Raw genomic sequence first — 14,315 nt, forward strand, 5'->3', positions numbered from 1 at the left:
TGCGGACGGTGCGTGGATACGGACGGCCGAAGTATACTTTGGGCTTGAGACTCCAGTAATTTCACAGATTTCAACAGTGTCCCAAACCGTGTTCAGATTTGTCAAGATAGCAAAGTCTGCAAAACTGGCAAAGATCACGATCACACCTATACTATGTAGGCAACTATCTAAGCTGGATATCCATATATAACATTAGTTCTCTTACTGTGTGTCAACCATTATCTCATTTGTGCCTATTTGTATTTCTCCTAATGAATTTAAGGAGAAACATCTGAGAAAGTTAATACTTAAATTAATAAATTAAAATTACTTAGTCTTTCCTATTGGGATTTCGAAAATAATAATAAACCTAGCCCTTAGCACAATTTAAATAACAATGCTTTCCAAAAATCCCTCCATAATGATTTTTCGAAAAAAATAAATAATAATAATAATTGCCCCACAAGGTATTAAAACTATTTTTGCTTCTTCACACTAATCTTTTTATAAGACAACAAAATCTGTTCTGTTTATTCCACACAATTTGTTTGTCTTCTTATGAAGCGTGTGGCATCAATTCTTTCAAAGGATATAGATTAATTTCACACTGAACAGACAGAGTTGTGGGTGGTTGTTTTTTTAGAGTCTGGCTCCCAACATACACAGAACTTTGGCTGCAGTCAGTTCTCAATATTTTGGTGACAAAAAACTCAAAACCAAAGACAGTGTGAAACTGACACCTTCAGTTGATCACCGGGAAACGTCTGTTTCGCAGGTAAAACTTGAACCAAGCCAAAGCAATTTACATGCTTAAATCTGTACCATACAGCATTAAATGAACTCAAATACAACACGGTGAGGTACCTAAAGACTTACAGTAATCAGGGCCCTGCTTACACCTGGTATTAAGATGTATTTTGATCAATCGGATCACAAGTAGACGAGGGAGACACATTCCCTCCTCTTAATTTCTTTAAGATGAGGGTCTATGGGCGGGTAAATCTATGGGCTTTTTCAGATCTTTTGATCTAAAGGACGAAATAAGCTTGCACAAAAACACACGGATAGCTTCAGCTTTTGTTTCTGCTCTGATAGCCGCAAGACCAAACTGAACGCAGAAATCTTCTTTAAACCAAACTTGGTTCTTCAGCCAACAAAATATAAATCGCGTCTGGCTAGTGCGCTTCCCATTAATGTTTACGCATTAAGTCAGTAGGCGGAGAGAAGGCGACTTTTATGGCTGTTCAAACACATTCGACCACATGAGCATCTACACTACGAAAGCAATCCAGTCAAATGCGTTTTTGACTACCTCTGGAAGTAGTGTTATCAAAAGTACTGTTATCAAACGTGACAATACCAGCATCTCCCCCTAGCATTTTGAGCGATGTTGAGCAGATTCTTAAACATTGCTGACTGGCCATTGTGTTCACGCGCTCAAAAGATATGTCTGTGATTGGCTACAATGATCAACGCTTCAAATATACATATATAAAAAAAAATGTATGTTGTCAAAGTCGGTAGTTTTGACAACACTTTCTGGAAGTGGTTGAAATTGGACAAGTTCAAAACGTTTTAGACTTCATTTGCACCTGTATTTAGCGTTGTCCACTTGTGATCCGATCGACCAAAACATATCTTTATACCAGGTGTAAACAGGGCCTAACTGTGGCTACCCATAATGCTTGCATTCATGCTTACATATTTTAAAAATATGAATGCTTTATTTAATAATACTGTAGTGTGCAGATCTCACCCTGTAGCTTTGGACGCCAGTGCTGAGCTTCTGGAGAGTCGGGCATTCACCTCAATGATACAGTACTCCAGAGAGGACGGATGCAGGGCATACTGGATATTACACTCTCCCACAATGCCCAGATGACGCACCACCTTAATAGCGGTCTCTCTCAGCATATGGTACTCCTCATTGGACAGAGTCTGGCTGGGTGCAACCACAATGGAGTCGCCTTTGAGATGACCAGAAAGGGCTATTAACTGAAGCGCTTGAGGATTTACAATGTATATCATGTGACTGGTGTTTCAATTCACATGGGTTTATGGGTTATGAATATGGATGTGTGTATGCAGAGGTCAATGACAAACAAGGATTTACAAGACTATGAAGAGAAAAAGTCTTTTGAAAATCTAGTTTAACATGCATGTTTTTGATTTAATGACTCTAAACATGTCAAGTAGTGCAACCATTGAGGTAATAAGATAAAATAAAATATTTTTCTTACACCTAGAATATGTGCAAGTCTTGAACAATGTGTTTGAAAACATTCTGAAAAAACTGATTAAGAAAAAATATATATTATTTACATATTTCGTTAATTTTTTAATTAATTAACTAGCACATATATATATATATATATATATATATATATAATATTTTAAAACTACTTTTTTCTGACACGCATGCAAGATTTTGTTCTACATATGGTACCTGTGTGGATGCCCAGAGGGTCAAAGTTCTCCATATTGCAGACAGTGACACAGTTATCAGCGACATCTCTCACTACCTCATATTCCACTTCCTTCCAGCCAAGCAGGGACTTTTCCACCAGGATCTGCTTGCTCATGGCCAGGGCCTGTAACAGAACAGAGTAAGAGTGAACGGACTTAACCCACTTTCATCATGCCAAACCATCTAGAAAGCGGCCATATCAAGAAGAATCAAAATTTCCTTGATCTTCCAGAGATGAAAGAGTGTACTATGAACACATAACTTTCAAAACTCAACTTCATACCCAGTGAAAAAAAGACCATTTATTGAGACCCTAAGCTGCAAAAATGTAGGTTTATTGATGGATGAAGCATTTCAAAATATTGAAATATGCCCAACAGAAAACCCACTGCAGACAAATAAGTTAAAAACATATTTAAGTAGGAGTCTTAAAGACAGAATCAAAAAATAATCGACAAAAAATATTTGGCACAAAAAAAAACTAACATTGGGGGAGGAACATAAATAAAAAGGTACAACATGAACTCTTAAACATGAAACAACCTTTATAAAAATCTCTCTGTTCAGGAACAAACATTCAGCTATTTTTGCAGTTGATCATAAAGCAGAAAATATTTAAATTTAGAGCATCAGCATTAAAAAAATAATTAACATCATGTTGCGTGATGTTTTACAGTGCTTACTTTGCGAGCGGTGTCCTCTAGCTTCTCTCTATTAGCACACAGGCCTGAACCAAGGCCACCCAGAGCATAAGCTGATCTCAGCATGACAGGGTAGCCAATCTCCTCTGCTGCCTTCAAGGCATCTGCCACCTTCCAGACAAAAAAAATCATCAGTACATCATGACAGACAAATATCTATTCAAACAATGCCCAAATGTAGCATTTACATTGAAAAGTACCACATTTTGCAACTCACCGTTTTAACAGCGATACTGGGAGCAATCTTTTCGTTGATCTCCATTAGTTTGTCTGAAAAGAGCTGCCGGTCCTCAGTGGCCATGATAGACTCCACAGGTGTGCCCAAAACCTGCACTCCATACTTCTGCAAGACGCCACTCTGAAAGAGCTCCACCCCTGGGACCACATACAGGAACATAATGTACCATTAATCAATCCTTTTCAGTCCTGTTAAATTTGGTAATGTGTGACGCTGAATGCTCACCGCAGTTGAGAGCAGTCTGTCCTCCCATGGAGAGCAGGATGCCGTCAGGTCGCTCTACTCTGATCACCTCCGTCACAAACTCAGGAGTAACGGGCAGGAAGTACACAGAGTCTGCCTGCTTGGTGCCAACCTCGTTAGTTTGAACAGAGGCAATGTTGGGGTTAATCAGCACTGTTTGCAGGTTTTCCTCCTGTAGACAGAAACAAGAAACACTGAGGTGAGAAAGAACATCTGTACTGTTGTTTCAACATGACTCTGGAAATGTACAACTCTTTGAAAAAAGTATAGAATTATATTTTGATTATTATTATTACTATTATTATTATTATTAATAATAATAATAATATTTAAAATCCTATACACACACATTAGCTAAGGCTAAAATGATTAAAAATCGTTTTCGGTAATTGAAATGAAATATGAATTGAAATATACATACTATATTACTAAATCCTTTAAAGCATCCCTCGGGTCTTTAGTGACCCGAGACATCATTCACTACCTTCCTTCTCATTCATTTTTTAAAGTTAGACATCACCATTCTTAGTATTACTTCATCAATTCATTACAAACAAAATAACAAGAAAAAAGACTCGAGGCTTGTAACAGTGAAAGTATATTTTTTTTGCACAACAACAACTGAATCTTTGATGACTGAACAAGTGCAATTCACCTTTATTCCACAAGGTTGCAATGTCTGATACACAATGATGAAGTGACGTTTCACAGAAAACAAAAGAATAAGAAGTATCATCAGCAAAACTTGAAATGGCTCAGCAATTTACTGCAGAGCAAGTACTGAATGCAATCAAATATTAGTGTCACTGTCACTTGATGTTGGATCTGGTGAAGAAGCTGTCAGCAATAAACATTATAGCTATAATATAAGCCAGATGCTGAAAATACTGAGTAATGAGCTCTGACGAGGACAGTGATTATGGTATAAAACATCTGCTCAAACTGAACCCTTCCAAGCTCCAAAAGGTAACAAAATATGCTTCATTTTATTCGTCTGTAATTGTTACTCTAATATCAGGAGAGTTTTATGTTATCACCACAGGTAGAGATCCATTCGTGTTAGATATAGTTCTGGGTTGCTAAAGACTCGAATATGTAATAATGATTGGCGAAACATTCATACATTTAAGGGTTAAACAAAAATTTGAAATGTTGCCTTGGCATCTAACTAAAATGATTTTAAGTTGAAGTTCTAAAATGATTTACTAAAACAAATAAAAATAAATTAAAGCTAAATAGAACTATTTAAAAAAAAAAAACTAATAAAAATTACAAAAAATGAAACTTAAAAGCACAAAATGACTCTAACTGAAACTAAAAATAAAATAAAAACTGAAAATATAAAAATAAAAGCTAAAATATTCTGTCATCATTTACTCACCCTTAAGTTGTTCCAAACCTGTATAAATATCTTTGTTCTGCTGAACACAAAGGAAGATATTTGGAAGAATGTTTGTAACCAAGCAGATCTCGCCCCCCATTTAATACCATAGTAGGAAAAAAAATAAAATGGTAGTCAATAAGGGGGCTAGATCTGCTTGGTAATACAAACATTCTTCCAAATATCTTCCTTTGTGTTCAGCAGAACAAAACTGTTTATACAGGTTTGGAACAACTTGAGGGTGAGTAAATGATGACAGAATTTTCACTTTTGGGTGAACTATCCCTTTAAGATTGCCGTTTTGGATGATGGTCTGCTAATGTCCCAACTACTAGCAAGACTTCCTTGGTCAACCAGATTTACCACAAAACATTTTTGCTGGTGAACAACACATCTATGTCTAGTTCATCGGCAACAAATTAGCACTAACTTACATACACAATCTTGAACCTTCAGAAATTTATTCTAAGGCTTTATTTAAGGTGTGCTCAAAAAGACTCTATTAAGACTCATGACTGTAAAAGGGTGGTACTTTTTGGTACTTGGCCTGAAAGGTTTGAGAAGGACTGAACTAGGTCACTGCAAAGAGGTACAACCCACAGAAATAAACAAAACAGCTCACCTTCATTGCTTTGACAGCCTGGGATCCTGAGTAGTCAAATTCTCCAGCCTGACCAATGGACAGGCCTCCAGACCCCAGCACCAGCACTTTGGATACCTGAGTAAAAGAAGGACAACAAACAAGTGTCTGTATCTGAACTCAACACAACATGCCAGCAGATAGGACTTTAAACTTATGTAGTTTGTCTCCCCCACCTGGATTCTCTGAGGAACAACAGGTTTCTTTGGCATCACAGATGAGATGCTCCCCTCCTTCCCCTTCCTTATCAGCGAGATGAAAGCATCAAACAGGAACTATAAAAGATAATTGAAGAAAGTGCTCAAGTACACTGACTGGTTTTTAATGAAATAATCAGCATCCTGCTGTGTAGGGAAGTCATGTATGAATCCCTATGGAGGATTCAACACAACATGATCAAGAGAGGACATTCAGCCATGAAAAACAAAAAGATCAGACTCTTCACAATCCTCTGACAGTGCTGTGGTACCTCTGTGTCTGTGGGTCCTCCTTTGGCCTCAGGGTGAAACTGCGCTGTGAACACTGGTTTGGTATTATGCATAATGCCCTGGAAGAGTAGAAGAGAAAACAGTGTTAGGCGTTAACCCAGATTCCCCTAAAAGCAAAACAAAAGCTTTTCACAAATATGAATCTTTTCTAAACAGCCTAAAAATTAATTATCAATCAGTGACCATAGTATATCAGAGGCCATAGTAGTCAAACCAATGTTGAGGTGTTACTTTAAGGGAGATCAACCACAGAAGCGAAACACATTACTTAAAAACCTTCCGGGCACTTTTTAATTAATTTTTCGACAGTCAGTCACAGTTAAAGTGATAGGTCACCCAACAATGACAAAGCTTTTGAGTTTGACAGAGAGACTCCCCACTACTTTCTTTATATGGAAAAATTCATATTTTTACTCGTGTTCCATGTAAGAGAGAAGGTTGAACAGGTTTGGAAAGACATAAGGGTGATTAAATGAATTGTTTTAGGAGAAGCATCCCTTTAGGTTAAATCCAGCGACACAGACCTCATTGGTTCCATCATTTGCGTTGATGAAGAGAGGACTCCAGCCTGGAGGAAGAGACTCGCTGTCTATGCCATACCCATGATTCTGAGCTGTGATGAAAGCTTGGCCCGTCATCACGTTCACAACTGGCTGGTTTTGGCCTCTGTAAAAAAAGAACTAATTAAAAATAAGTCTTTCTAATTAGTCTAAGGGTACAAATGACAAAAGTTATGCTTTCTCTTCTTCTGCCATAGTATTTTGTCCTTGTATTCCATTACCAGACCCACATGAAATCAAATTTGACATATAATCAGTAAACTAGGGTCTATGTAATAGACTAGGTGGGTCTATAATACAATAATAATAATGATTTGTACCTGTTTCCCATTGGTAGTTTATAAGACTGTGCACCAGCTGCCAGAGCTGTGATTTGATTCCCCATACAAATACCAAACACTGGCTGAGGACAGTCACTTTCCAGCACCTAAAGGTCATTATGATGGCAGGATGAAAAATGAGCATAGTGTGACAATTTATTAATTTTCAAAATCCCATTTTATAGTTTACCTAACTTAATTATTTTTTCACTTGTTACCTAATGTAAATAGTCAATTTAAACTGCTGTTTGCAACCCACTTTACTTCTGTAATGTAACATATAAAAAAAAAAAAAAAACAGCACATTAAATGAAAAAAAAAAAAATGATTTGGTTACCAGTGGCCTAATAGATGACAGCAAAAAATGAAAGTGGTTTCAGATGAATGATTCCAAATGAATTGTTCAAAGCAATGACAATACTATCTATCATACCTTGCGAACATTTTGAACCAAAGTGTTTGCCAGTGAAGGATCTCCTGGGCCGTTGGAAATGAAGAGACCGTCATACTCCAAACTCATCAGGTCTTGGTCCCATGGCACTAAATGCACCTCTGCTCCACGCTAGAATATATATAAAAAAAGAAAAGATTTTAAATGTAAGCTATAATGTTTATTGTTTCCACAGAAGACCACAACCAAAATTCCCTACCTTGACAAGTAGTCTTATAATGTTGTGCTTGATTCCACAGTCAACAGCAACCACTTTGATTGGGTTACCTTTCCCAAACACTTGAATATCCTTAAAGCAGGAAGAGATATGGTGAACACTCACTGAAAATGCAGTGACAGCAATTTAATCAAGTATGCTGGTTACCTTGGTTGAGACCTCAGCCACTAGATTTCGTTGGTTAGGGTCTGTGATCTCCACTGGCTGACCATCAAATTCAATCTTCCCCAAAACAGTACCCTTATTAGAAGAAAAAAATAGGAACCTTCAGAATGTATTTAGGACAAACTGTGCATACTTCAAAGTTGCGGAAATGCTGACCTTGTCTCTAATAATCTTTGTCAGCATCCTGGTATCTATCCCAAAAAGTGCCGGCACCTTAAAGTAAAAAGTAAGTAGAAGTAAGTAGAAGTAAGAATATTAATAAGTAGAAGTAGAATAAATGGATACACACCTTCTCCTCCTGAAGCCACTGTGCCAGTGATTTTACAGAGTTCCAGTGACTGTACTCTGCACTGTAGTCCTGAACCAGCAATCCTGACACCTTCCAACAACAAATACATGGAAACAAACAATCATGACTGCATGTAAGGGCTGAATATATATTTACATTTATTTTTATCAGTTTGTGCATTCCCTAAGAATAAAACACATGATCTTAGCATTGCTAGTACTGTACGGGCTGCATAGTTCACCTGAATGCGATCAGACTCCACATTTTTCTTCAATCCCAGCTCATCCAGCTCCTGTGTGTTGGGAACACCATAGTTTCCCACAATGGGGTAGGTGAGGGTCAGAATCTGCCCTCTGTAACTGGGGTCTGTCAGAGCTTCAGGATAGCTGGAGATAATAGACAAACTTTAAGATAATGCTTAAAGTCAGCATCAAACTAAAGTTGCAATAATCTTTTCTTCTCTATTGTGATGTATATCCAAGTAAAACGGCTTTTGGAACAATAAAAAAAAAATGTATGACGGGATCGTTGTGGTTTGCTGTTGCTGCGATCTCATCTATGCGACAGGTTGGGGATATATATATATAAATCATTTATAAATGCTGCAATAATATACTCTAAAAATACAAGAATTGTCCATTTTGATTTCTTGGTGGTGACTTTAAAGCTAATATAATGACAGAAACCTCTGTATATTGACTTGACAAAGTAACTGGGAATATTGACGTTACAAAGAATAAAGCATTTAGGTCTTACGTAATTAAAACTTTCAGGCGAGATTTCAAGTTTGAAAACGATGTGGTTACAAGAGTGTTCTGGATGGCTGGTAGACTGATTCTAGGCTAAAGTACTTGAAAGCTTTAGGAGGAGTTACAGCTGAAACATTTGGTTTTAGGTTAGAAAATGTTTTATTACATGAGTGTTGCCACTGATTGGTTGAAAAAAATAGAAAGATGTTTCTTTTTTGCACTTTCCACAACTGCCAAAACACTCTAATGCATGACTATATTCAGAGTATCCCTTCTTACCCAACTAGCCCTGTGTTGAAGACTAGCTCTCCAGCTGCAGAGTGATCATGGCCAAAGGAGTATCCCTTCATCTTGGTCCCATCTTCAAGCACCAGGTGTGCAGTCTGAGCCTGGACGTTAGACTGTGGCAAGGAATTCATGATGTGCAAAGTGAAGCAAAATGTGAGACAGATTTCCAGGAGTTTTGACTGTCGTGTCACAGTTCAATTTTCACCAAAGCTTTCTTACCTCATATCATGTAATGTGCTCAACCATATAAACTCAAAGTTAACACACCTTAAAGCTGAGCAACCTCGTTGATGTTCTCCAGTTGCGCCATCCCAGCCTCAGTGATTTGGCAACTCCACAGACTGTTAAGATTTTTGACATATTCTGTCCAGAAGTTTTGTTTTCTCCTTTACAATGTGCGCTATTTTCAAAGTATATGTGAATATCAGCTTGAAGAGGGTTTAAAATATTTCCATGCACCGGTGAACACACCGCGCTCAGTTCAACCGCTGCCGCTGTGTAAAGTTGGAGATGGAGAGAGAGCACGAGATACTAGCACTCTCATCGCTTACTCAACGCTCTGTGCTCTGATTGGTCAGTTTGACTTCGATGGCTGAAGACGATGCAGGTGATTATTGAATAACTCTTGCCATTATCAGCGTTTCAAAATTGTAAATCATATTTAGACCTCCGTGTAAAGTAACGCATGTCCATACACCTGCTACATTTTTAAATATATTACAAAAATGGCAGTGTTTTTACTGTTAACTAAAACTAAAATTAATGTTAAAATAATTTAAAAATACTTTTCCGATATTGAAATAAAGCTCAAATGAAATATAAATATTTTATATGGAAAAACTTCTAAAAGTGTTGTCTTGACAACTAAATGGAATAAGTTTCCGATGAAGCACTAAAATTACTAAAACTAAAACTGATTTAAAAAAAAAAAAAAAAAAAACTTAGCCTATAACGTTTAAAAAACGAATTCAGTTGACAAAAGATAAATTACCAAACCTTAAACGAAAATTATAAAATATAAAAAAATATAAAAAGCTCATTTTTAAATATAAAAAGCTCATTCAAAATAAAGATATAATAGTTTATAAATAATACTAAAATAACACGGATAATTACAATGATGAAAAGCATTAATATAGTAAAACTATAACGTCCAATAAATTTCAAATATCACAAAAAAATTCTTATAGAGAAGAATAAAAAATACAATTTAAAAATTGGAGGGGGGAAGGTGGAGTCAGATGCAATGTGCATATAATTAATTTCCATATAATTTCAACAATGCAAAACCTTGCATCAGTCTACATGCCAGACCAGGTAGCAAATGTCATATGTTGTATTTAGGATTTTTAAAAGTAAGCTCTAATATGCCTTGTAAAGGAGAATCACACAGACTTCCGATGAAACTACAGCACTAACCATGCATTCACATTTGCAACCCTGATCCACAGTTTGCTACAGTGAGCAAATCTCTGCTCTTTCCCTCTCCTTCTGACAATAGAGAGAGCCCCTATCAGGGGATTAATGCTGGTGCAGGACTTTGCTGAGCATGCTGGGAGGGCTCAGTGCCAAGGCCGCCACTCTGGTGGATTCAGCAGTCTGTCAGAAACAGCACATAATGTGTGGCACCATTCAGCAAAGACAAAGTCGAACAGGAACAATATACATCAGCTGTGGCAGGTTGTAAGTAGCGTAAACTTGGCCACAGACTAAACCATGGTATTCTGTGTAACAGATGTGTAGCACACTGCACACTGCACACTCAAATGCATGAGTGAAACTGGTCTCATCAACATTTGGTTTGATTTGTTTTATTATAGTTTATTTATCTCAATTATAAACTCTTTCAAATTAGCCTACATAACTTTTACAACTTTTATTAAGAATATTAGGGTGAATTCAGTTTGATTGGGACATTTTTCCCCAGCCATCTCAATGGCAAAAAGTGTCCCAATCTACCTGAATTCACAGATATCATATACAGAGTACTGCACGTGTATATAGTGCTTGCTATTTAGGTGATTTACCTGTTCACCCACTCGAGTCCGATTCTGAACTAAAGGAGTGACTGGTAAAATCAAAGGTTTCGGCTCCAACTTAATGCGACACCACCAGGAAATTGGACCATACCATTTCAGTCAGAAAACAGGGTCCCTCATTCACCTGTTCACATGTTTTTGGCATTATAATTTGTGTGTATTAGCTTAGTTCTAGTTACATTTTTGTATGTTTTATGCAAGAACTCTTTTTATTGTTGTGTAGTTACGTCCTCTACCAGCAGGGGTATACTGTAGAAAATAACCAGCCAAACCCTGATCCATTGTTTTACAGTGCACTGCCCTCTAGTCGTCATCCTATGAAAACTCATCTACTGTTGAGATTCTATGAGGTAAGTCTGTAAAGACCATGCGATGATTAAACAGTATTTTGAGTTTTAACGTTATTATAATAATGGGGAAACCCCTCACAATCAAGAATATGAGATATTAAGTTCATCTTAATTTAAATATGTAAATCTAGCATCAAGCTAAATCTAGCGTTGTACTTCAGCATCAGTATTCCTCATCTCAAATATGTTATGGGATGAAATCATCGTGTTTATAATAACTGATTCTCCTGCAATGTGATCCCTGTGTCTACATAAGAAATTGAATGGAGAGAACATCCCTGTCTTAACATAGCCTTCAATACTTCTGTGCTCCTTTTCTATTCTAAGAGCCTGCTGGCATAATAAGACGGAAAATTGTTAAGTGATTAGGGGGTATGGGGTGTTTCAGAAATGCATAGCTTTCTATTACAGCTCAGCGCTGGATCCTCACACTACACAAATACGGTTAGTTTCTTCTTCTGGAGCCCATCCATTTTGGCTGGGATCCCATTTGCTGTTTTCAGAGATCCCCAGCCATATACAAAGGTCTGAAAATAACCAAGGCCATGTTGGTCTAAATGCTCATTAGTCGTGTCTTTCCTCTATAGATGACAACAGAATAAAATGAGTGACCATTTTCCAATGTAAAACAACAAATTTAATGATGCATGTAAAGTTAAAGCAGATTACATAAAGCCATTTTGGAAGTTTCAGAAACTTGAGCAAACATTATTTTTAATTATTTTTTATATTTATGTGTGAGATTTGGGGCCTGACGTTGTAATAGCTGTAATCCTGAAGTGTTTATCCACATCTCAGCATATCTAATGCAGCACTAGAACATTCTAGCAGCCTCTAGTATATGCAAATGATTACTTGGTATTTTATTCCATCTCAGCACTTGAACCAGAAGTGATGGGCGGGCCTCTCTGATGACGTTTGTTGGTGACTTCAGCAATTCCAAGGAACTATAATAGGTATTCTTATAGAGTAAGGGGCTGCCGTTCAGATGGCTTGGAGACCCTCAGTGGGAGTTGCAGCCGCTTTTCAAGGCTGTGTGCTGCTTTGTTTAGCTTTACCCTTTATAATCTGTCTGAGACGGCTTTAAGGGATAGGCAGGTGACGTTGAATCAACCCCCTTAAGGAGCTGTGGCCCCCCCTCAGAGAGATCCCAAGAAAACTTCGCACCTCTTCAGGAAGGGCTATAAATAAGGCCCATCTGTCCAGGGGCTAAGTTACAATCCCATTCCTTATGGAATTAGTAAGGAGTCCAGGAGGGTGAGCGGCACTGTTAGTTATGGGGACTCACATCAGAACCATTGAGGTCCGAACTATGCAGAATCTGTGACCTCTATGAGTCAGAATGCTTCTGTTGCTCTGCCTTAAGGTTATCTGAAAATAACACCAGTCATTTCCTACTCTATTCTTAAGATGGCAGCACCATGTTTCATTCACTCAGCGCAGTTTGTCCTTCAGTATCTCTTGAAATCTTGAATCATATACTTAGGTAAATACATTATTCACATGGGAAACTATACATTATTCACATTTATCCACAATTGCATACTTGTATCTGTCAGTAGTGTCTAAAATATATTTGATCATATTTGTGAAGGACAAAAGTGTTTTTCGGTGGAGTGTTTAAGGCCCAAACTCAACTTTAAAGATGTCAGAGGAATTTATGATGGAGATACACTTAATTTTGTGTCACTTTGAGTCACATTCAATGTGACATCATGAGACTTTTTCTTGTCCCAGTGACAGTAAAAGAGACATCACATCTGAATCTAGTTTCAATGTTGTTAGCTGATACCGTAAGCCATTATTTTCAGTCACATTCAGTCAAATATTCAGACAGAATAAAAAAATATACAAAGAGAGACACAAATACAAGATAACGTACATTAAGAAGTATTTCTATGGGATCAATGTGTAGTTGTGTTGTGTTTCAGATAGTTGTGGGTATATAAGATATGATCATCCCATATCTGTGTCTCTTAATGTTATAAGACACCAATGACTAATGCCTCAAGTAGTTTTTTAATATTTTTAGACATAGGAAAGACACTGTACAAATCACTTTGACTTTATGTGTCTTTTTAGTCACCGATACTTCATGTTTTATTATCCAATTAGCAAAATTTTATTTATAGGCTAAGATTAAAAATTAGTCCACATATAAAAGTGCTAAGATTTAACCAAAAATAATACAAACAAATAATGTTATGTCAACGCATGTTATTTATTATGTGAAAGTGTGCTATCGAAGAAAAACATCATCATTTCCTTGGCCACACATGGTGAAGTGTTTCACCGTGAGACCTTTTCACCTTTCCTCAGAGTGTCTGTCTCCTTCCTCACGGTTGGCACGTCCTCCCTGTTGCGCTCTCAAAAAGATACTAAATTAATCCAGAGATGTGCGTCACCTTGGCATGACACCCTGCAGGCTTTTACTGTATGATGATGGGCATAAATTTGCTTACCTCATTAGTATAGCTTGTGTAGTTTGAGGAGAGTCAAATGGGGATGTTTTCATATCTGATCTGGAGTAGCATGTTTGTGATGCAGGAGTTTTATATTGAGGCTTCACTGATGTTTTGAAAGCTCAGTCTCGGGTTGCTGTGGAAAACAGGATATTCTTGTGCAGATCACATGATACACTGAAAACATATGATTAAATGACGTAAAACGAGTCACAGGTGTTTATACCATACCGTTTATACCGTATGATCGCCAAGCACTGCTCAATATATTTAAACGTTCTTAAAGAG

The 14,315-nt window shown here is 37.2% G+C and overlaps 1 protein-coding gene across 1 annotated transcript in view; it reads right to left on the bottom strand.

Annotated features, from left to right (window-relative positions):
* cps1 (carbamoyl-phosphate synthase 1, mitochondrial) overlaps window positions 1-10,315 on the bottom strand; it is a 48,330-nt gene extending 38,015 nt beyond the window's left edge. Inside the window, exons 1-18 of the mRNA XM_051906829.1 lie at window positions 9,444-10,315; window positions 9,168-9,289; window positions 8,381-8,525; window positions 8,140-8,229; window positions 8,007-8,063; window positions 7,833-7,925; window positions 7,668-7,757; window positions 7,451-7,579; window positions 7,018-7,124; window positions 6,662-6,803; window positions 6,119-6,196; window positions 5,826-5,924; window positions 5,632-5,727; window positions 3,611-3,800; window positions 3,365-3,522; window positions 3,130-3,258; window positions 2,426-2,570; window positions 1,736-1,946 (exon numbers count right to left, since the gene is read on the bottom strand). Coding sequence (XP_051762789.1) covers window positions 1,736-1,946; window positions 2,426-2,570; window positions 3,130-3,258; window positions 3,365-3,522; window positions 3,611-3,800; window positions 5,632-5,727; window positions 5,826-5,924; window positions 6,119-6,196; window positions 6,662-6,803; window positions 7,018-7,124; window positions 7,451-7,579; window positions 7,668-7,757; window positions 7,833-7,925; window positions 8,007-8,063; window positions 8,140-8,229; window positions 8,381-8,525; window positions 9,168-9,289; window positions 9,444-9,536 — 2,174 coding nt within the window. The 5' untranslated portion in view covers window positions 9,537-10,315. The remainder of the gene's footprint in view (window positions 1-1,735; window positions 1,947-2,425; window positions 2,571-3,129; window positions 3,259-3,364; window positions 3,523-3,610; window positions 3,801-5,631; window positions 5,728-5,825; window positions 5,925-6,118; window positions 6,197-6,661; window positions 6,804-7,017; window positions 7,125-7,450; window positions 7,580-7,667; window positions 7,758-7,832; window positions 7,926-8,006; window positions 8,064-8,139; window positions 8,230-8,380; window positions 8,526-9,167; window positions 9,290-9,443) is intronic.
* Window positions 10,316-14,315: the final 4,000 nt, after the last annotated feature.

The sequence above is a fragment of the Ctenopharyngodon idella genome, chromosome 9 (genome assembly GCF_019924925.1).
Source record: "Ctenopharyngodon idella isolate HZGC_01 chromosome 9, HZGC01, whole genome shotgun sequence".
Classification (NCBI taxonomy): domain Eukaryota; kingdom Metazoa; phylum Chordata; class Actinopteri; order Cypriniformes; family Xenocyprididae; genus Ctenopharyngodon; species Ctenopharyngodon idella.